General features: G+C 41.5%; 1 protein-coding gene across 1 annotated transcript; it reads left to right on the top strand.

Moving 5' to 3' along the window:
- Positions 1 to 774: 774 nt before the first annotated feature.
- podxl2 (podocalyxin-like 2) lies at positions 775 to 16,719 on the top strand. The gene is made up of 13 exons (XM_073467617.1): positions 775 to 805; positions 8,191 to 8,519; positions 8,721 to 9,057; positions 9,752 to 9,861; positions 10,940 to 11,147; positions 12,013 to 12,189; positions 12,325 to 12,569; positions 12,661 to 12,735; positions 14,649 to 14,805; positions 15,952 to 16,013; positions 16,102 to 16,281; positions 16,372 to 16,539; positions 16,660 to 16,719. Exons 1-13 carry the CDS (start codon positions 775 to 777, stop codon positions 16,717 to 16,719), a joined length of 2,139 nt encoding a protein of 712 aa, XP_073323718.1.
- Positions 16,720 to 21,976: the final 5,257 nt, after the last annotated feature.

Below are 21,976 nucleotides of genomic sequence, written 5' to 3'. Positions count from 1 at the left end.
CCTGTAAAGTAGCAGAAAATGGAAATACTCAAGTAAAGTACAAGTATCTCAAAACTGTACTTGAGGCTACTTTTAGCTACTGGCAAATGTTAGCATGCTAATGTAGCCGGGACGTTGTCCGCCATTTCTTCTGTCTGTTACAGTAAAACGCTAAACTAACACTGAACACGGCCATTAAACCTGCTAAATATTAAGATGATAGCATTGTCATTGACGACGTGTTAGCATGTTGGTGTTAGTTGTGTTAGCTAAAAGCACGGCAGTAGCTAACAACAGCTTCACAGAGCTGTATTGTCAACATGTATCTTAGTTTAACTATATTCTTGCATATTTATGTATGTTTTTATACAGTTTCTCGTGCCTGGGTACTATTTTACGAGGGGCCCCTGAACGCAGCAGCAGTGATCCAGAGCAGCAGCAGCGACATCTCGCGGCCACCAGCGGGAACAACAGGCGGGTTATTTCCAGCGTCGGTGGTGCAGCAGAGCAGATCCTGTCTGACCGCAGCTCGGTCCGCACACACCGCCTGCCTGTCTGCCTGCCTGTCTGTCTGCCTGCCTGTCTGTCTGCCTGCCTGTCTGTCTGTCTGCAGGGGCACCGCAGGCAGTCGGTCAGTGAAGCCCGCACAGAGACGGCTCAGCCCCGCCATGAGCGCGGTGTTTTCCTGACGGCCTCCTCCTCCATTCACATCCAAGCGCGCATCTGCAGCTGAATCCGTGCGATCCGTGTCCATTCAGAGGAGGAGGAGGAGGGATGCTGAGCACTGCAGCAGACATGCCGGGCCCGCTGCACATCACACTGATCGGTGAGTCCTTTTTTTATATACATTCACATCTATTTATTTATATCAGCCAGACTTGGACACAAACAGCTGCACTGGGCTTGTTTTTACAGGATACACATATTTTTTTTTTACAACAACAACACAAGCCTTTAACATGTAGCCCTACACCAGATGAATCTTCTGAGACTTTGAAAAAACACCACACATTGTAAAGTCACTCCTGAGCACCACACACACACACACGTTTTTAACTCCACAGGAGAAGGTTGATGCTGCAGGATTAACGCTGCTGTCAGTGAGGATTTTATGAATCAGCTCCTGTAAATGAACCGACCAGGTTAAAATTATTCTGCAAAGTGGATCCACGGTGGAGTCAGGAGGCTGGCAGTGTGTGGGAGGCGCGCAGTGCACTTAAATCAGCAGACACACACTGCAGTGTCTGACACACACACACACACACACACACACACAGGACCTGCTGCTGAGCACGAGACATGCATGAAGAGTAGTGATCTTCATCGTCACCGTCACACAGAAATGAGTGGAGTGATCAACATTAGCAGCAGTTTTTTTGCTTTGTCATGATACATTTTATTGATTATGTGATGGATCAAAACAAGGCTCACCCGCCAGAGAAATGTTCGAACAGACACCAGAAACACAGAAACATTTAATTTTACATGTTATTGAGGCTTTTTGTGCCGATGATTAGTTTGATTTTCGATCTCCAGACATTATGATCCATCTGCTTTAATGAATTCTCCACACAGAAATACTAAATCCCGTCATTTCATTTCAATTTAACTTGATTGTTTTGCCTAAAAACAGTTGTATTTAAAAGACGAACACTCTGATAATTGATAATGATAATACATTTATCATCATTTGATAAATCAAAACAATACTTTATGTTTTGATGACATCCAGAACCCTCCACTTGTAGATGTTTTGACTGTAAAGAAGGAAAATGTCTCATTAGAGAAGCTAGAAACAGTGTTTTTTTTAAATAAATTGCTTAAATTATTTATCATTTATCAAAATTAGGGCTGCAGTCTTGCCAGAAAATTGTAAAAATAGCACAAAGGGAGGTATTTAGATTGCTTGTTTTATTCCATCCATCGGTCCAGAAGTCAAATCTAATCAGTTTACCGTCACATTTGACGAAGAAAAGCATCAATACATCACGTTTGAGACGCTGGGATCAGTGATTTCTCTTGCAAGTTACCAAAATTAGGGCTGCAGTTGGTTCTTTTTCATTTTATTATTGTCTAATCTACTGATTATTTTCTCAATTTCTCAAGAAAGTATTAAAAACAGCACAGAGTGACGTATTCAGACGGCTCGTTTTATCTGACCATCAGTCTAAAAGCCACCATCACGTGACAGAAGCATCAAATCATCACATCTGAGGTCCGTGACTGTTTTCATGTTTCCTCTTGCTGATTCACTTTCCGTCGATTGACTAATGGATTCATCGTCTCAGCACTAATGATGATTATAGATCAGCAGCAGGATAAAAATCTGCCCTCTAATGAAGCTCCAGTCTTTTCTGTGGTCGTCTCTGATGGTTGCTGTTTTCTCTCTGAAGCTCCTCCTGGTGAATTATGGAGGTTCGGTTCTGTGAAGCTGTTTCACTTCTACAGTCTAAACTCGGCGCTCTCGCTCTCGGATGTATCTTTTCATAAAACATTTAGGAGAAATCTACCAAATGGAGGCTTTGTTAGGGAAAAAAGAGGAGCTAACAGGGTGAGGAAGAGGATGGTGAGTTGTCGGTCGGGGGGTGAAGGGGATTTGGGGGGAGGATCCCAGCCGAACATAAGCTGCTCCGAGGGGTGTTAAAGCACGGAGGGAGGGGGCTTTAGGGGCAACACCCCTCCTCCTCAACATACTGTACACAAAATTAAATGGACTACTGATCAGTATCTTGCTCAAGGATACTTCAGCATGCAGCCTAGGATTCAAACCAGCCACCGTCCAATTACTGGGCAACATGCTCCACCTTCTGAGCTGCAGCTGCCGTGAAACAACAGGGACAACACTGTGGCTGTACCATCAGATTTTATTGACTGTGTGGACTGACACTGAAGGCTTTCTGCAGTGTTTGGGGAAATTTATAGCCACTCTGAGGCTATTTTTAATAAGTCAGGGCCACAGCCACAGACCCAGACCCACAAAAACAGGCGTATATGCTCATAATACAGCAGAGAACGAATGCTGTCACCATTAGTTTCGCTGTAAAACAACTGACGAATAATGCAGAAACACAAACTGAAACGATAACAAACTATCAGCTCAAAGTAGGCTACATTTTTGTAGGCTAAAATATCCGTTCGCCTCGGTGGTGTTGTGGGTAAAAGAAAGACAAACTCGCACCCTCATCCTCTTTAAGACATTGTAGTTGTTAAGATAAATACAATTCTGGACATTTAACCATCAAAATAAAGTGATTAATTGACGCTTAACTTGATTAAGATACAGAAAAAAATGCTTTAATGTTTTATTCCCTTGGTTTCTTTTTTCCCTATATTAGCCTTTAAATCATGCTTATTGCTCTGCTAGCTACTTTGACCCGCAAGCTAACGAAGTCAAGCCACCCCAAATCACATTCGATTAATTTCTGCAATGCATTTGGTGGGATGAGTCATCAAAATGATTTTAATGTTTCACAGGGAAAGAAATAGAGACTTAAACACAGAAAAATAAAAGAAAGACAAACTCACACCCTCATCCCCTTTAACTGAGACATTGTAGTCGTTTGTATAAATTAAATTCTGGACATTTTAGCATCCAAATAAAGTGATTTATTGACACTTAACTCTGAAATTCAATCTGGTTTTTTTTAACACAGAAGTGAGTGAGTGTTCTGTCCAGAGAAGCTCAGTCGATAATGTTTTTCCTCTCATGTCTCAAAGGAATCGTTGATGTAAATCATCACAGTCGAGCCGAGTTAACACCAACCAGGCCGCGTGCAGTTTACTGGGCATTGGCGAACAGTTTTTCCCTTCCCCTCTTCTTGTCTGCTTTCCACGATCATTTTTTTTTAAGTCAAGAACAGATTTTTCTGTCTGTCTGCACCTGTAATCTCAGGTTCAGTGTGGTTTGGTGAACTTTGGAGGGTATCTCCCCTCCAGCACCTGTTCATCTGCCGCCTCGTTGAGCTCAGCATGGAGCTTATCTGTGTTAAGCTGATAAGGCTAACTCAGCTGTTCAGTCCCTCCAGCTGGATGGACTCCGGAAGATTTTTTCTTTTGAAGTAATTACGCTGTAAAGTTGCCTTTGTAGACAAAAATTTCCAAGGTCGCTGTGTAGATGTGGAACTGAGGTGTGCAGTCTAAAGAGAGATGAGCTTTTATGTGTGTCATCATCTCATCGAGAGTCAGTGATGGAAGAAGAACTCAAAATATAAGAAGAAGAAGCAAAACTGCAGTGTAAAATATATTTAAAAGTCACAAAAGTAAAAGCACTCATTATGCAGAATGGCCCGTTTTAGATTAACATGTATTATCCTATATTATTGGATTATAATTCAGGGCTCAGATTATGTTTTTTCAGCACTGTCCCAGAACCATCCACATTAATATAATCATAATTTATTAGTTCATTTCATAGAGTGGTGTAGGGGCGACATGTTTTTGTTCACCCTGGTTCCTTCGACAAAATAACCTTCACAGATGAACACCACTTTTTGCGATTTTCTAGCATAAATGCTAGTGGCTAAAAGCTAATGTTGGGCTATAAACAGACGACATCACGGTCGCATGATTTAGACGTAATCAATAATATCATGATCCACCCATCAATCAATCAGTCTCTAGCTTTTAGCAGCACAAAGCTTAGATTCATTAGTAAGCTGGCTCACATGGTTTGTTGTTGGTGGGTCTTTGGGTATTCGGCACCTCAAACAGTTTGTTTCCCCTGAAATACTGTGGTTACTGGCCAGCTGGCTTGAATTAAACATTAAACAGTGAACAAAAATGGAAAAGAAAGAGAAAAAAAAATCTCATTAGCTGATAAATGCTCCAGTATGTTCACCAGCTGGTGTCTAACTGTCTTTGTCTGCTGCTCAGGTGGTGTTCAGAGAGCGTTTTAGAGCTTTTCCTCTAAAAAACAGCTGCTGCCTGCAGCCACGCTGATGACAACAGTGAGAGGGAACCACAACATCCAAAATAATTAGCTGAAAGATACTAAAACGGTCCCGTAGAGCTGCATTACAGTCAGGTGATGAATCTTTCGGAGTGACTCCTTTCATATTACAGACACATTTTGCCCCCTTGTCAATACAGAAGTATTGATCTGTGCAGTGGTTTTTCACCACCACTGCATTAGTTGTGCTGTTCTGTACTTCTGAAATATATCTCTCGGGCATTTGGCACAATAGTGCGGCATCAGGAAGCTTTGTACAGTGAGAGTGAGGTGAAAGCTACATCAGCACAAACAAAGCAAATTTTTTTACACCCTCTTCTGACTTTAATGGACACGACAAGTCTCAACATTGACTTCTCCGTTCTTCAACCGATATCCAAAGATCGACTGGATCAATGAGTGAGTAGGAGCCAGATGTTTACGGTATATTCTAGCATAACTTTCTGATTCTGGTCTCAGCTGAACTCTTTTCACCATCCTGGTGTTGTCACTTTAATAACGTGCACTAGTTATATGAGGACTGTGCTGACTTTGGGAAGGAGAGAGAGGAATTAAAACAACCACAGCACTTCTCCTCTGGGTGATGGATCTCTGATCCGTCTCTTCTCCTGTCCTCCTCTTCATCCCTCCTCCTCTTCTCACCCTCCGTGGACCTGTTCTGTTCTGTGGACCAGTCATCCACAGAGAGCAGTGGAGCAGGCAGGACATTTTTACAGGCCACTGGTTTTTATACTAAGCACTTTCTAAAGGTGAACTACAAGTCTGCCCTGATCATCTCAGGAGATATTAGTGTTTGACTTGACATGTTTGTGTTGTACATTCAAGGATCAGGCAGTTGATGTTCTGTGTTTGTTGTTATTGTCCACGAATCTGATGAAAATACTCAAACTAACAGTGAGTTGATCCGACTAGTTATTATCTGTGTGCTGTAGCCCTGCAGTAAACACCAAGTACAGCTGAGGCTGATGGGTATTTCATTAGTTTTGCAGGTATTTTGGAATAAAACGAAGCATTAATTTAAAAAAAATAACAGATTTATCAGGAGAAGGCAAGAAGCCATCAGGCTTATACGACGGGATTCCCCCCCTCCTTTACAGAAACAGCAAAAACAATAATTATCTTTATCTTCTTTTATTGTTAAGATGTTAAATGTTCCCTTAATTTATTGACCTCCTGCGCAATGTGTCACTCAGTCCGCCGTGCTCAGATTTTGAAAAACAATTAGCAGGCGTGTTTTTACCTGACAATGTCCGGGTTATGTTGGGCCAACTGTGGCCCGCTGGCCCGTACAGGAAATGTCAGAGGATCACTGAAGTCAGTAGGATTCTTCCATTTATGACCATGAAAGTCTGTTCAAAATGTCGTTGCCATCCATCAGATAGTTGGTGAGACATTTCCTTCCATAAAGCCCAGAGCTGACGTGGCTACAAACATATCATTGCATTGTATATTAATTCAATTTACTTCTGTTTGAGTCACATTTTTACTGAAAGCTACATGGCCCAGCTGCTCTAGGAAGCTACTGAAGCTTTTTTAAAAAAATAAAATAAGACATTTGTGAAATATTTGCACCTTTTAGTAGGAATAAATGGTCTTTATGCTCACGACTACCAACACGACGCCACATCACCGCTATCGCAGAGTGCATATCTCTTTACACAGTACAGCTGTACACCTGTTTCCTTTAGCCTCGGGGTTTAGTCAATTTATGAGACACATCAACATGTCACTGCAGCAACATAACAACTTAATAACATAGCAGCGTAACAATACATCCTTTTGTGGCCTGAAGAGTCTCCAAAAATATAGCTGACCCTTTATATTTGCTCTAATTCATGAAGTGAAGTTGATTTTTTTTTTACTTATTTTATGGCAATCCATCCTTTAGAGTGTTGACCACAAACATGATTTAGCTTTTTTAAAAACATTTTACATGTACAGGCTTTTAACTTCCTACAACGTCATGTGAAAGAGGAAGTTTTCTACCTTATGTTTTAGTAGCAGCTTCATATGAGAGTATCAGATATCGCTGCGTCACTGAGTTGCAGGGCAGAGACTCGAATCAATCAGCGGATTGACATGAAATTTTATTTAACACCCTCAGGATGAATGAAATCACTGAATCACCGTTTGAAGATTTTAATCCTCAGTGTGTCTTGAAAATGGTTTAAGTGCCGTGTCATTGCAGTGTTTCATTCATTTCTGAAGCTTTACTTTATTGTGTTGTACTGAAACAACTGTGGGATGGTTTCACGTGAGACATTTATGATTCTTTCAGGATGAAATCTTTAACTTTTCCTGATTTACTGAGACACAAATAGGACACAATTAATAAACAGTGTATTCTACAGCTGTTGATGTGCAGCAGCCATCTTGGTTTTTGAGGTTGGAGTCAAATATCCGACTTCAGGGGGGCGTTCAAGTTCAAACAGTACGCATCATTAAGCATTGTCATTTTTAGCATTGCTGGCATAAGCATTTAGCTTAAAGCACTGCCGAGCTGCTAGCACGACTGTACTAGTCTCTTAGAATTGATTAATCCTCATGAAACTTTTTTAGGAGATTTTTGACTTAAAAGTTCAAACTGTCAAGAAGAAAGCTCCTCCGGCGGCCGTCAGCTCAGCTACTTTACACACTTCTTTATGAAACCATTCAGTCAGCAGGAAGGAGCTGGTGGATACGTGTCATCTTAAGACCGTGGGGCTTTGTAGCGATGGAGAGCTTAACATGCCGCAGACGTGTTTGAGACATGACGACATGTTGATATCATAATCTGCTCGGTCAGCCCCTGATGTCAGACGGCCATCTGTGGTCCCAGACAGAGAGCACTATGGGATACGCGAGGGGGAGACTGGAGTGAGGGCTCCGCGTCTCAGCCGGTCGACAGGGATTAGTGATGGACGGATGGACGTATAGATGGATAAGAGTGAGTGAATGAGCTAATGAATGAACAACTACGGAAGTCAATGATGAATCTATGAACTCTTGAATGAGTTCATGAACCAATAAACAGATGAAGGAATGAATTAGACTGATTAAGAGAAATTTAAAGACAAAATAAAAGTGCTTGTTGCTGATTTGTTATCGTTCCTTCTATATATTTCCTATTTTAGATGTTTTTGATGTTTCTGCACCCTGTTGAATCCTTAAACCTCTGCTGACAATCTGATTTCCTCAGAGAGCTCATTAAAACCTAATTTCAGACTAAAATATTGGCGCACAGCAGAATCATCTTCAAAGTGTTTTGTCTCTTTTTCCCGTAGCTCTCCTGTCGAGCTGCGACGCCTTCAGACTGGCTTCGTCCCAGCGCGTCATACCGCTCAGTCCTCCGGTGGCCCGTCTGTTCCAGGATGAAGGCCCAGCCCAGTCGCACTTCATCCAGGAGTTAGTCAGGACCAAACGCCACTCAGTCCAAGAGTTGGTGCGAGCCCAGCCTAATTTGGTTCATGACATGGGCTGGCCAGAGATACATGAAACATCCCGTTCCCAGGCCAAGATGGACTCCGCTAACTCCTCCCAGTTAAACCCACCGTCGCCGGCCAGGACCCGGCCTGCTGTGGATGAAAGTGTAAATGTGGAAGACGAGATGGAGGTGAGGATGAGTCCAAGGTGATGCCATTTTCTGGGTTAAACTTTAAACACACTGGTGATGAAAATTCATCTTTTTGCCACCAACATTGCTGTGGGTCGATGCCTGCATCTGTATGAGTGTATGAGTCTCTAAGTTGTAATAAGATCATTTTGTTATTGTCTATCAGTCAGACCGTCTCACCAAATATCTTTCTACTTTCAGCGTATGGTTCATCTGGTGCTTCCCCAGGATCCAGAAAACTACAGGGAACAACCAGACTCCACTGACCCAGAGAAGGAGCTCGTCGGTGGGCCTGGAGCCGGCGATGCCTCCCTGGAGGCCTCGGGCTTCTACGGGACGGACATGGAGGACAGAGACAGGGGAGAGGAGGGAGGAGAAGACCGAGAGAGAAGAGGGGGAGAGGACGAGTGGGAGAGAGAAATGGGAGAGGACCAAGAGAGGAGAGGGGGAGAGGAAGAAGAGAGGGGAGGAGAAGATGTTCATGTGCTGGATGTCTCAGAGGCCAACCACACAACCCCAGATCTGGACGCTCTGATTGGTGAGTAGAAACGATTCTCCCTGCAGAACATGATACAGCCTCAGGCAGCCATTTTGATGAACTCAGCACTCCGAACGTTACTCCAGGATTTGGTCACATATGCAAACTTTTGGGAAAACCTGCTGTTATCCAGCAGGAGGTTGCATGTTCAATGACATTTTCTGAGATGTCTGCTGTCTGCTGCCTGCAGTGATACAATATTTGCCCGGGGCAAAAACCAGAGAATCGACATTAAATCCAACATTTCTACAGACTGTTGCTGCTCCACTGTGCTCCTCTTATTTGCAGGTCAAACACTACATCTGCTGGATTTGGCCAGCTCAGTCTGGAAATGTTGGGTTTAAATGTTAATTTCACTCCAGGCAAACATTGACTCAGAACAGACAGACATCTGTGAGATTGCCAAAAATACCTGTGAAGATGAAATCTGCTGCTGGATAACAGCTAAAAATAAAATGTTTTGTGTGGCTTTATGGAGGCAATTGTTTTTATTTTCGTAGGATGGTGACAGACCCAAAACCTTTAAAACCTTCATTATTTTGTTAACGTTCAGCTGTATATCTCCTGTGAGCCTCCTGTCAAAACCTCATGACAGCAGTAGAGAGAAGAATGGCTGACAGGAGGTCTGTTTATGAGAAGTTAACACACTGACACACACACACGTGTTTCTGACATGTGTCTTTGTGTCACACAGGCTACAGTCCGTCTTTCCACCCCTCCAGCTCACAGCAGCCCAGTATCTCCTCCCCAGCCGAGCTGCACGATTCTGGGCTACAGGAGCATCGTGCAGCCCCGGTCCTGGAGGTGAGGACGGATAAAAGATGCCTTGATTTGGACGCAGATATATTACCATGAATGTCATTATGTTTTATTTGTTAGATTGAAGTACTCCACAGCTTGCAGATTTCACCGCAGCATCACAGAAATGACACCTGACCAAGCCTCAGTCATTGTTCTGCATTTTGACAGATATAAGCCACTGTTTTTTCTCAATGACAAATACAAGGCAGAATATAAAAATCCCAGCATGTATGACAGCCCGTACTGCTGTTTTGATTTCATTTCTAGTCCATCTGTAGCAAAGTGAAGTCGATTTTTAACCCATCACACCAGAGATTGCTTAAAAAAAGATGCTTGTGGGATCATCCAACAGCTTCTGAAACCGCTTCCTACACACCTGTGCAATGTTGTAATGAAGCAGGCTGCTTTCAACCATTTCTGTAACTTTCCACAAAAGTCAATCCAACAAATACACCCAATGCAGACAGCCAGATGTATGAAGGTGAGAAAGACGGCAGGATTTGAACATTTTCTTTTGTCATTATTGTGGAAAAACAGCTTTTTATGCAATCAGCTCTACAGACCGGAGCAGGAATCCTGCACACAACCGTACATTGTTCAAAGTGTTTTTTTCAGGTATAAAGTAAATATGCTTCAAGGTCTCTTCTTTTCCTTTTCGCATAATTACTTCCTGTATTTTTCGGCGTACAAACAAGTTCACTGCCTTCGATGAGAGACTGTCTCACAGTGTTTTTAATGATTTGGTTAAAAAAAAAAAAAAGAGAAATCCTCAGCTGCAGTTGGGCTTTAATTGGATGGCAGTAGATGAGATGTAATCCAGGGGCTCACCTACTAACCCTCCGCTGGAAAGTTTAATTAGTCTTTAACTGCTTTATGTGATTAGTCGGTGTCTTGTTGGGCAAATGACTCAGCAGAGAAACTTCTGCATACAGCCCAGACAAACTCCACCAATCAGAAGGTCAGGATCACGAAGCTCTGAGGAGGGCACGGTGATATATGAAGGTCAGATGAATGTATACTTTTTTTTAATAAACTCAGAGCCTCTCTCATCTGATATATGGTCTTAATGTCTATCATACAGGTGGGCCCCTTGGAGCGAGAGCTGTGGGAGGCAGAGGGGGAGGAAGATGGTCACTCCAGCGGCTATGGAGGCCTCCACCCCTCCATCACTACAACCAGGACGACATCCACTGCTGCTCCTCCTGCTGCTGGAGGAGACACTGTGGGAACTGCCACCCCTGAGACTGACACAGGCACAGACTTCGGGCTGCTGGGAACTTATACGAAAGGTACGAGCTAGTTTGATCTTGTTCATGAACATGAATTTGTGGGAAATTTGCCAAATCGGGCTGGTGACCAGCATGAAGAGGAGGTGCCAGGCTGTTGTGGCTGTGTATGGTTCTTCCACACGCTACTGAAGCTCCTGTTTGTTAAATTAATAAATTGTTAAATTGCCAAGATGTCTTGTTTCTTCAGACTTCGATCATCCAATCCACCACACAACACCAAACAAGAGTCAATAGCAGAATAAGCTGTTTGGCAGAGAAGAATTGGCACATTTTTCATGGGCGCAACCCACATACTCAGCTCTGCTGCTCATCCCACAAATGCATGTTCCTTACAAATGTGGCACCATTTAAAAGGGAAATAAACAGGCTTTCCAACGGTATGAGATTTATTGCCAAGAAGCATTGTTACAACAAAGAAATAATCTACCAAACACAAATTTCCTTACTTTTTGTACTATGTTTACATCTGTCAGAAACACAACACAATTAAACCCAAAGCAAAAGTTAATATTCATTACTGTTTTAGACAGTGCTTGAAGTGGAAAAAAACAAGTGCCGGCTGTTATTCCCCTGCACATGTCGGTGGGGAATAGGTAGCCTGGCTCCACCGTTTTTTTCTGATCACACACAAATCATGAATTCATTACACGTAGCCTTTTTATGTGTTCCTGGAAAAAGCAGGATGTTGCTTCCTCTGCAAAAATGAAGTTTAAAAGGTCCATGTGATGATCTGTGGGGAGGGGTTTCAGGTTATGTGTCTGCTCATCTCTGAGGGAGTAATAGGCTACATAAAAACACAATCACAAAAAGCAGTGACACTATTTCTAACAGATGCTTTTGTTAAACATCTGGTATGTCGCTGCAGATGAGACAGAGGATGAAGAGACAGAGAGGGAGGAGGAAGAGGAAGAAACTGGCCTGGCACACAAAGGCGTGTTTTCCCAGAATCCCACTGTACCAGAGGTCGGCATGGCTCCCAGCAGAGAGCCTCTGCAGCCCAGCGTGGAGGAAGAGGAGGAACAGGGAGAACGTGAGTTCAAAGGTGAGAATACTCTTTAAATGTGACTGTGATGAGAGTCTGTCTCTGTTTTTAAAGAGTTTGGAGGCTGGTAGTTGAGCAGAACATTAAAGAATTAATAAATTAATTATAAACTGATTTGTTTTGTTTTTGTTTCAGGAGCTGGACTGAACGACAGAAGTGAAGAGGTGGAGGAGGACAGGTGGGGAAAGATGGAGAAAGAGGAAACAAGAATCAGACCCATCAGCCCGCTCACCACAGAACCCTCCACCACCATTGGCTTCACTGACTCCTCCTGGGATTGGACCACGCCCCTGCCGGCCCAGAGGTCAGAGGTCAGGGCAGGTGGAGTCACTGAGGTCTTTGTACCAGGCCATGATTTTGATGATATGGGCCAGCACCAGGTACATTTACAGACAAACATAAATGCACTCACACAGGATGAGTCTAAATCTGAGGATTTAAATATTCACATTACTGCTCTGAATCTTTCAGGTGGTGTGTGTCGACTGGAGCGAGCTGACTGGACGAGGCTACGTCATCCTCAACATGACGCAAAACTTGAATTGTGTAAGTACAAGGATTATCACACTTCTGCCTTTGGATGTGGTTTGACAAGGCTTTGTAGGACCCAGTCTATTTCAAGCACACTTCCTCCATAAAAATCTAAAAATGTCTGGGTAGGAGCACTTCCTGGAGTCCGGTTGAATTTATCAGAGGTGCTCTTGTGATGGGAGAAAGCTCCAAGGCACTCTCTTTTTTAAACAATTAAAATGCCTTTCTTGTCACAGCACGGTCATGTAAGACCTTAAACCGAACTCTGACACATTTTGGTTTTGACTTCCTGACGTAGGCTTGACGCCAAAAATGCCTCAGAGTTTGTTTTAAAATCTAGCATGACCACATCGTGACAATAAAGGCATTTTGATTTTCTTTAAAAAAAAAAAGAGTGTGTCTCAGAGTTAGTGTTACACCGGTGCCAGCTGCACTTTCTCACCCTCTCTTCACTCCCACAGCGAGATGACCAGTGTTGGATAACGTTTTCAAAAGTAATTTGTTACGTTACTATGTTATCTACTGAGAAAAGTAATGCGTTAGAGTACTTTAGAGTTACCAAAAATTACGGTAAACCCTTTGCGACTCGTTGCATGTGTTATATTGTCCAGACGGCATGCAGCCAACTGTACATGTACCTTTGAATGTAATGACTCTACGGTCATTTTGTAGCCTTCTTTACAGCTCACAATCAGTAACTCTGCAGCCTAATTATAGGAATGACAGATGCAATATAACATTTACATCTCTTTATTTGGCTAACAATCTGACAGCGAACTGGGCAGAGGCGTACCATATGAGGCACAGCTGTTTCAATGAAAATCAATACAACACAGGGCTCTTATAGCCGAGCGTATTATGTTTAAAAATGCAGCTAATGAACTCGTAAACTGTGAGTGCTGACATAGAAACCTTAAAAGCACAAATACGATGGAAGTGCATGGGTTTTATTTATATTTATATTATTTTTTTCAAAACACATTCCTACAGACAAACTATATAAGTGCATTTAGGCTTTTCAAGCACACAGACTCACACAGACAACATTCTGTTCTCTCCAGTTTACTTTACTTCAAAGTAGTGATTATAACACAGAAGAAGAAGTTTTTTCAAAATGTGTGTCTGACAGTCAGACAAGACTTCCAAGGCTAAAAAGCCTCTCCACAGGCACACTGGATGGCAGCCATTTCTTTCCAGTAACAGCTTACTTAACTTACCCCCAACACTGGAGATGACACAGACTAAAGATCAAAAACCAAATGTTTATAAAAAAGTGGTCTTTCTGCTGTTACTAGCCAAATAAAGAAAAGTTGTATCTCATTTGTGTCCTCAATGTTGTGTCAATTTCCCCTGTGGTATCAAACATGATACCCAAATATCAATACTTTTTAAGGTAAGACAACACTATGTGATTTTTACACCTCTTTCTTAAGCCAACCACGGTCAAGTGTGATTGTCTCCTGTCTTCATTTAATCTCAATATCTACATACGTCATCCTGGTTCTGAATGCAGGTGTTATTTTGTCTTTGATGACAGCAGGAGCAGCCAGACGTTTCTCCCACGCTGTCGGAGCCAGAATAAAAAGATGAAGGTGTTGTGTTGAGTTTTACAGACAGACATTACTGCTTGAGGCCGTCTGTTTTTGTGTGTGTGTGGTGGTGACGGCGGACAGACCTTGATCACAGCGTCTGCCGCCATTGTAGCAACACCAACACTCACCACCACCACAATGACCTCAGTCTGTTTCATTACAACAAGAAAACATTCTGACAGCTTTTTATCTGTGAATTCATTTTTGTATTCATGAGTAAAAAGTGCGCTCTGGCTCCGGTATCAGACGTGTCTGTAGAGGAAAAACTGTGTTTAGATCTGCAGCGTAATCAAGTAATAACTTGCAGAAAAATGTGTGTGTGTGTGTGTGTGACAGGAGGAGTTTCGTATGGACCAGGGCATCCTGCTGTTGAAGATCATGGAGCGAGTGTTTGCTCGAAGAATGAACAGCCCCGAGGGATCATGGGTACTTTACCTCAGCAAGCCGACACACCAACAGCACCAACTGCTGATGAACGTGGCATCTGAGCATGGTACACACACACACACACACACACACACACAAATTATTTGTACTTTACTTCATTTACATTTTCTGTAGTTTTTAGTACACATGAGGACATTTTAATCAGAATTCTTTGAGCCTGAAGTCAACTTCGGAAAGTAACTAAGTACATTCACTCAAGTAATGTACTTAAGTACAATTTTGAGTTGCTTGTATTTCAGTTTTCTGCTACTTTATACATCCACTCCACTACAATTCAGGTGCAAACATTTAGCTAACTTTAATTACTAGTTACTTTGCAGATGCCTAGTTTAATAATACAAGATATTATCAACAAATAAATGATGATGTAATGTTACAGATGAAGATAAAACTTTATTGATCCCTGAGGGGACATTCACCAGCTACTCTTTTTAGTTAAACCACCATTACCAGCTTCAACATTAATACATCAAAAATGATAATACAACAATGTACATTATTCTCAAGTAAGCTATTCTGCACAATGAGTACTTTTACTTTTGTTCCTTTAAGTATATTTCGGTGAAACCCTCTGAGTACTTCTGAGGTTGCCAACTCGAAAAGAGAAGCCTGCTTCGACGTTCAAAATCAAGGACAGATGGTCTCAAAATTTAATGTAAATTTCGATGGTTAATCTTGTAATGTTTGAATTAGATCCTCTCTCATCTGGTCTGTGGTGGCAGCACAGTAAGAAAACAATGTTGAGACAGACTTCAGTAAGAAAATCAACCTGAAATAATAGTCAACAGGGGACAAAAAGGATTTAAAAAGTGAGGGGGTAATATTTTTCACATAGGAAATAACAGGCATGCTTAAACCTTTCCTCTAAATTCACAACCTGTATGCTCATCTTAACCTTGACTGCAGACTGCACCCTAAAACATGTGATAGTTGTCATAAAAGCAGCAGTTTCCTCAGGCTATTACTTAAGATCAATTGACCTAAAATAGATCATTTGACGTCACATGCAGCAGCCACCAGAGTGTGAGATCAAGAAAACCTTCAGCAATCTGAAACATCACATTCAAATAGCAAGACATGATCTTTTAAATAAGATGTTTGCTTCAGTACATTCAGACAGGCTAACTCGAGACGAGAGAGCTTCTTTTTGAATTTGTGTTAACGTTGTTCCACGTGTGTTGTTGTGTCTTAGGCGTGATCGGTACCAAGGATTTGCTGGGCATGCTGGGAGAGATCAGGAAAAGTTTGACTGAGGTACAATGTCCAATAACTTCTTTAATGATTTAATGATATTATTCTTTCTTTAAACTACTCTGCGATTTGTGTTTATTTGCTTCATCAGGCCGGCATCGAGAGCTACAGCGCAGCCAGTAGCTGCCAGTCTCGACCCAGTCAGACACGCAGCGACTACGGCAAACTGTTTGTGGTTCTGGTGATCATCGGCTCCATCTGCATGGTCATCATCACATCTGGATTCATTTACATCTGCTGGCAGAGACGCCTGCCTGCAACTAAGACTACGGTAAGTAAAACACACACACACACACACTCACGTATTGGTGCATAAATCAGGCGCACCTGTAAACACATCAGCACTTTTTTTACCTCGTAGTTTCGTGCTGAGGAACTTCACTTTGTGGAGAACGGTTGCCACGACAACCCCATGCTGGACGTGGCCAATGACAGCCAGCCGGAGATGCAGGAGAAGAAGCCGAGTACCAATGGGCTTGCAGGGGGAGGAGGAGGAGACGGAGGCGGGGAGGACAGCAATCGCTGGCAGGTGATTGGATAGTCCGAGCAGCCATGGCGGTGGTTTGAAAAAGCTTTATATGTTCAGAGGTAAATGTACTAACTTTACTCTGCCAGCATGAAGCCTCTCATCCTTTTTTTTTTCCTTTAGGTGTTTGTCAATCAAGCAGCGACTGAGGAGGAAGAAGAGGAGCAGGACACACATCTCTGATGGACCAAGAGGAGAAAGAGACAGGTTATGAAGGAATGGCGTCATTGATAGACAGATGATGAAGTGAAGAGAGAAGAAGAAGAAGAAGAAGAAGAAGAAGAAGAAGAAGAAGAAGAAGAAGAAGAAATGACAGTAGAGGAAATGAGGACGAAGAAAAAAAGTCTTTTGAGGAGAGAGGAGAGGCGAAGAAAGGAGGAAGAGGAAAAGAAAAAGGCTGAGTAATAGATGTATTGTCCAGTCAGAGTTAAGCTAGGATTGAGGCTAGGAGGAGTCACTGACATCATCATGGACATTAGACACTGGGGTATATGCTAAGGTTCAAAATGCTTCACATTTAAGTCAATGGAAAGACAATAAAGTTGCCAAACTCTTAAGATGTCCGCCTTTTACATAGTTAAAAAGTGGACTTCATAGAGCTGCAACTTTACTTGATTTAACATGTCACCATTACATAAAACCTCCTCTGTTTAGTGTGCCTTATGCTTTTAGCTTTCTACTCAATTAAAACATGAAACCAGCAAAAAAAATCATATCAAAAAGCCTTTTCCCGCCTAATGTTTGAATGTAAAGGAGCTTTTTAAAGCTTGAAGCATTGACGGCTGCAACATTTGTAACGGCTGCCATTTTACTTCACATTAAACACACAGTATGAGATTTCTGCCACTTGGGGTCTCTCAGACAAAACAAATAACAAAAGGCTAATGATGCATTCAAGTGCTCATCGGATGATCCCACTTCACAAGTTCAGAAGTCGGTCTTCAGACTTTGATGTGTTCATATTGCGTCAGTATGTTGGAGCAGTGGTTTGCATTTTATCACTCAGAGCATTTAAACAACACATTGATGCTGTTTCCAGTATTTGAGTGACAAGGAAGAACAAAGGAAGCGGATCATGTAAGCCATGAAATATATTTCACATAATTGCACGTTACCATCAACCCAGTGTTTACTTTCGACCGCAATGTTTTAGCATCATGTGACGTCAACTCGACAACTTGTGTACCAAAATTTTCTCAGATTTCTGAGTAGTTGCTCTTACTTGAGGCGGAGTCCCCAGTCGGAAATATGTTCTTCTGATTATTCCGACACCACATAAACGCACTATTAGTTTGTTGATGTTGTGAATTGGCGTGCGATTATGGGAGTTGCTTCCTTCATTGTGGAACAACCACCACTGTAGGTACAATTTGAGCAACAAGAGGGTGCAAAGGGCTACGACGCCATCGACAGGTGACCAAATCAAATGCATCATTGCCCTGAATTCAATTTCTCTCTGGATGTGATATATTATATTTTGCCTCTAAACCAGATTATTTAACAAAATGGCCACATGAAACTACAATAATAGCAAACAATTCCCCAGGTTAAAACCAGGTATCTGCAGTCCTCAGCAGATTGATGGCATATAACTAACATTAAAAAGAAGACATACAAGAGCACATCAATACAGAATACAAAAAAAGCACAGACAAACACCAAAGCAATGACAAAACCACTACTCCAGATTGTGACAGCACATTTGATTGTCCAGTAACCGCGGTTTTATAAATTTGGAGAAAGAATCGAGAGTGATGTGATGTTCCTTAGTTCTTTACGTTCTGCTCGATAGGAGGTCCAAAGGTACTTCTGCAGTCTTGTCTACTACTCATCAGCTTCAGAGATGGTCGGTAGTTTCACCCCGATGTCTGAGTCCAGAGACAACAGTGACTCCTCTTAGCTCCTCCTCTGTATCACTGAACAGGAAGTTTAGCCTGTAGCAACTTTGAAAGTAAGGTTGTGGCACTTTATCGATTCCTCTTGGAAATAGTGACTATCATCATTGAAATGCTGCATCATGTTAAATGTATTACAGTGACTGAAATATCTCTATTTTGGAATGGTTGTAACTGCTGCGGATGTTTACTGTACAACCAGTCATGTGATTGCTAAACTTAGCGTCCTGTTAGCCTAATATGCTTTTTTTTTTCAATCGTGTTGAAATGGCTGCTGTATGCTCCTGGCTAAATCTTGAGGCGATGACACATGGGCAACATTTAGAGGCCAAAAGCATGAACAAATAGCTAGCGAGAGTGTTGAAGTCAAGTCACCAAACCCCAAGTCCAAGTCGAGCCCCAAGTCTTCAACGTTTTAGTGTTACATTTTTAAAATCTGAGTCATGAAGGACGTTTTCAAGCTGCCTTGATCATATGTAAGTCACTATGATTACGAGTCACTTCGGACAGAACCGTAGTGACACAGAGGACACGTCCGAGTCACTACAGTCGACTCTAAATCACCATGTCGATGTCTGAGTCAGAACAATCATGTCCGCAACACTACTGTCAGGTCCGAATCAATCAAGTCAAGTCTAAGTCAACACAGTCATGTTCGAGTCGCTACGTTCATGTCCAAGTCAGCGCGGCCGTGGTCGACCTACTACAGTTATATCCAAAGCTCATGCTACAGTCACTAAGGTCACGCCCTAGTTGATACGATCTTGTCCGAGTCACTTTCAAGTGGTTGTGTTTATGTCCGAGTCACTTCAGTCATGCTGTAGTCATGTCCGAGTCACCACGATCTCGTCTGAATCAATACATTAATGTCCAAGTTACTACAGTCGTATTTGACTAATAAAGTCATGTCAGAGTCATCATGATCATGTCCGAGTCAGTATGTGAGCATCCAAGTCAGTATGTTATTTCATTTGAGTCAGTACGCTCGTTTCGTGTCACTGTGTTCATGTCCGAGTCACTTCGACAATGTTTGAACCGCTACGATCGTGACTGACTAACCAACATTTAAGTCCAAATTAAGTCGGCGAATGTGGGACTTGTACTGGGCTTGAGAAGTTCAGGGTGCCATAATTAAAATACTGGCTAGTTACCAAACTGTCATAGCTCATACAGTAATATCAGACACATCAGATGAATGGAAATAATTTGAGATATTTTTGTCTGATTCTCAGTAAGACAGGCTAGTTGACTCAAGTCACCGTTCACTTAACTGGAATGGAGACAGACGATTGCTAGCAGCGATGTTCAAGTTGTTTTATTGTGTTTGTTTACTTTTATTGTTTATTTTTAATGATTATTTTGTTGCTGCGGTCGTCAGTCTCCACTCCTGTTACAGGTAGTATTGCCCATCTGCATTTCAACAAGATGTTGCCGGTGTTTCAGCTCTTTTACTCTGACTTTTTCTCGATGTAACAATACTGTATATGGCTTCACTATAAACTACGCTGATCGATATGCACTTTGCCAGCTAAGCAGGAAGCAGGACGTGCGGGGACTGACAGCTGTCCAATCCTGAATACTTTAAACGACTGCCTGCAATGTAGATGACCTCATACGATACAGAAAGACGACAGAATAGACGAGCATGTAGCTTTCAGCGCTGCAGAAAGCACCAATATAACGAAAACATACAGCTTCTGTTGCTTTTATTTGCTGAATGACTGAATGAGAGAGAGAGAGTGTGATGGATACAGAAATCAAGTGCACAGATTCTGGTCATTGAAATGTGTTTTCTATTTAGAAGCTATGTTTATGTTTATTTAAGAAGAGACAATCCACAGTAATTAACATAGGCACTTGGGTCCGTCATGTAAATGTACGAGATTTAGCTAAACATTATAAAGAGTATTTTAACAAAACATTTGAGGGAAAATAAGTAAACAAGCACAGACAAAAGCACAGATGATAGCAAAACAGTAACATGAACAGGTGATGACAGCATGTTTGATTGTCCAGTAAGCACTGTTTTACAGATTTCAAGAGAGAATCGAGCGATGTGATGTTCCTGAGTTCTTCTGAGTGTCCAAAGATTCATTTTTTATGGTGTTTTACAATCGCCTCTGGTCAGTAACTCTGGTAGATGATTTTGTTTGATGAAATTATTGAGCAAAGTGGGGTCAGACCATTAAAAAAAGGTTATTCACAGTAAAACATCTTCAAATTTGAACATGTTCTTCAAGTTTATTTTATAAAATTTTGCCATTGGCACAATTTTTTACAGTTTCAACCTAATTAAATGCATTAAAAAATTACACTGGACAAACCAAAGGTTTCCCCTTGCAGTTCATCAGGCAGAATTTAAGGTAAATGTGTAAAAATGATGCCCGATCCAGGATATTTCCATTTCATAACAGCTAAATAAACATGGAGTCTTTTGTGGGACTATTTGATTCAGTAAATTGTTTAAACAAGCACATACCTGATATTGTCATTTAGTGTGATGAGCAAACTAAAGGGAAATCAAGGGCTTAAAGAGGTTCAGAATGGTTTATAGTTAAATATTACTTTTATTCAATGTTTTGATGGGCATTGATGTACAACTTAAAGCTCTTCTGGTTAAATTGTTCCTAATATGTCTTAATTTGCAAAATTGAATTTAATTCTGTTCTCAACTTTTTTTTTTTACTTGTGCTGAAAATGTGATTTTTATGCCTAAATATTAAAACTCATGCACTACTGATAGTCTTCTCCCTGCTACAGTATAACATCTGGGTCCAGATCTTTATCTGTGTGTAATAATGAGTTTGTTAACCAATTAGAGATATTGACCATTGACGCTGATAGTTCTTGTAGATATATGACCATATCATCGGCGTAAATCTCAAAAGTTATGGACAAACTTCAGGTAGGTCATTAATATACAAACTTAAAAAAAAAAAACAGAGGACCCGAAGTTGAACCCTGAGGTACACCAACATGATTATCAACCATTTTCTGAGGTTTTATGGTCGACCAGAACATGTTTTTATTTCTGTAAGGTTTGATATTAATGGTTGATTTATGGTAAGTGAAAATTTTAACTTTGAAAAATTGGTTAGGCTTTCTTTAAATCAAGAAAACCTGATCACACCTCCCTTGTCCAATTTAGCCTTAATATTTTGTAGAAGAAAACAATACCAGTTTGAGAAGGAAGTAGCATTAAAATGTGATATTATCTGCTCAGAGATCAATTTTTCTGCATCGTTTGACATTGTCAGAAGTAAACTGATGGGTCTGTATGATCATGTGTTCACCTGATTTGAACACTGGTGTAATTATTGCTGCTTCAAAGCGCTTAGAAACACTATTTCAGTTGTTAATTTGACCACTTAGTTTGTTTGTTTTTTCATTGGCGTGCCTCCTCATGGGTTTTTAATGAATATCGTGTCCATGCCATGCAGTTCAGCCTTTGCCCTTGAACAATTACTTTGGAGTTGGTCACCGCTCTAAAAGTCAAAATGGGATCATCAGTATTTAGAGGAGTGACAGAATAATTTAACGTAGGG

Source organism: Pagrus major, chromosome 6 (genome assembly GCF_040436345.1).
Source record: "Pagrus major chromosome 6, Pma_NU_1.0".
In the NCBI taxonomy this organism is placed as follows: Eukaryota; Metazoa; Chordata; class Actinopteri; order Spariformes; family Sparidae; genus Pagrus; species Pagrus major.
Note: the sequence above shows the minus strand (reverse complement) of the source record. Positions and strands in the feature narration are given on the sequence as shown.

What these genes read in the sequence shown, in the direction of transcription:
- podxl2 (XM_073467617.1), top strand. Translation starts at nt 775, where the DNA reads ATGCCGGGCCCGCTGCACATCACACTGATCG. An exon ending in TCAGGAAAAGTTTGACTGAG is followed by an intron (nt 16,014 to 16,101) that starts GTACAATGTCCA and finishes TTGCTTCATCAG; the next exon opens with GCCGGCATCGAGAGCTACAG. An exon ending in TGCCTGCAACTAAGACTACG is followed by an intron (nt 16,282 to 16,371) that starts GTAAGTAAAACA and finishes TTTACCTCGTAG; the next exon opens with TTTCGTGCTGAGGAACTTCA.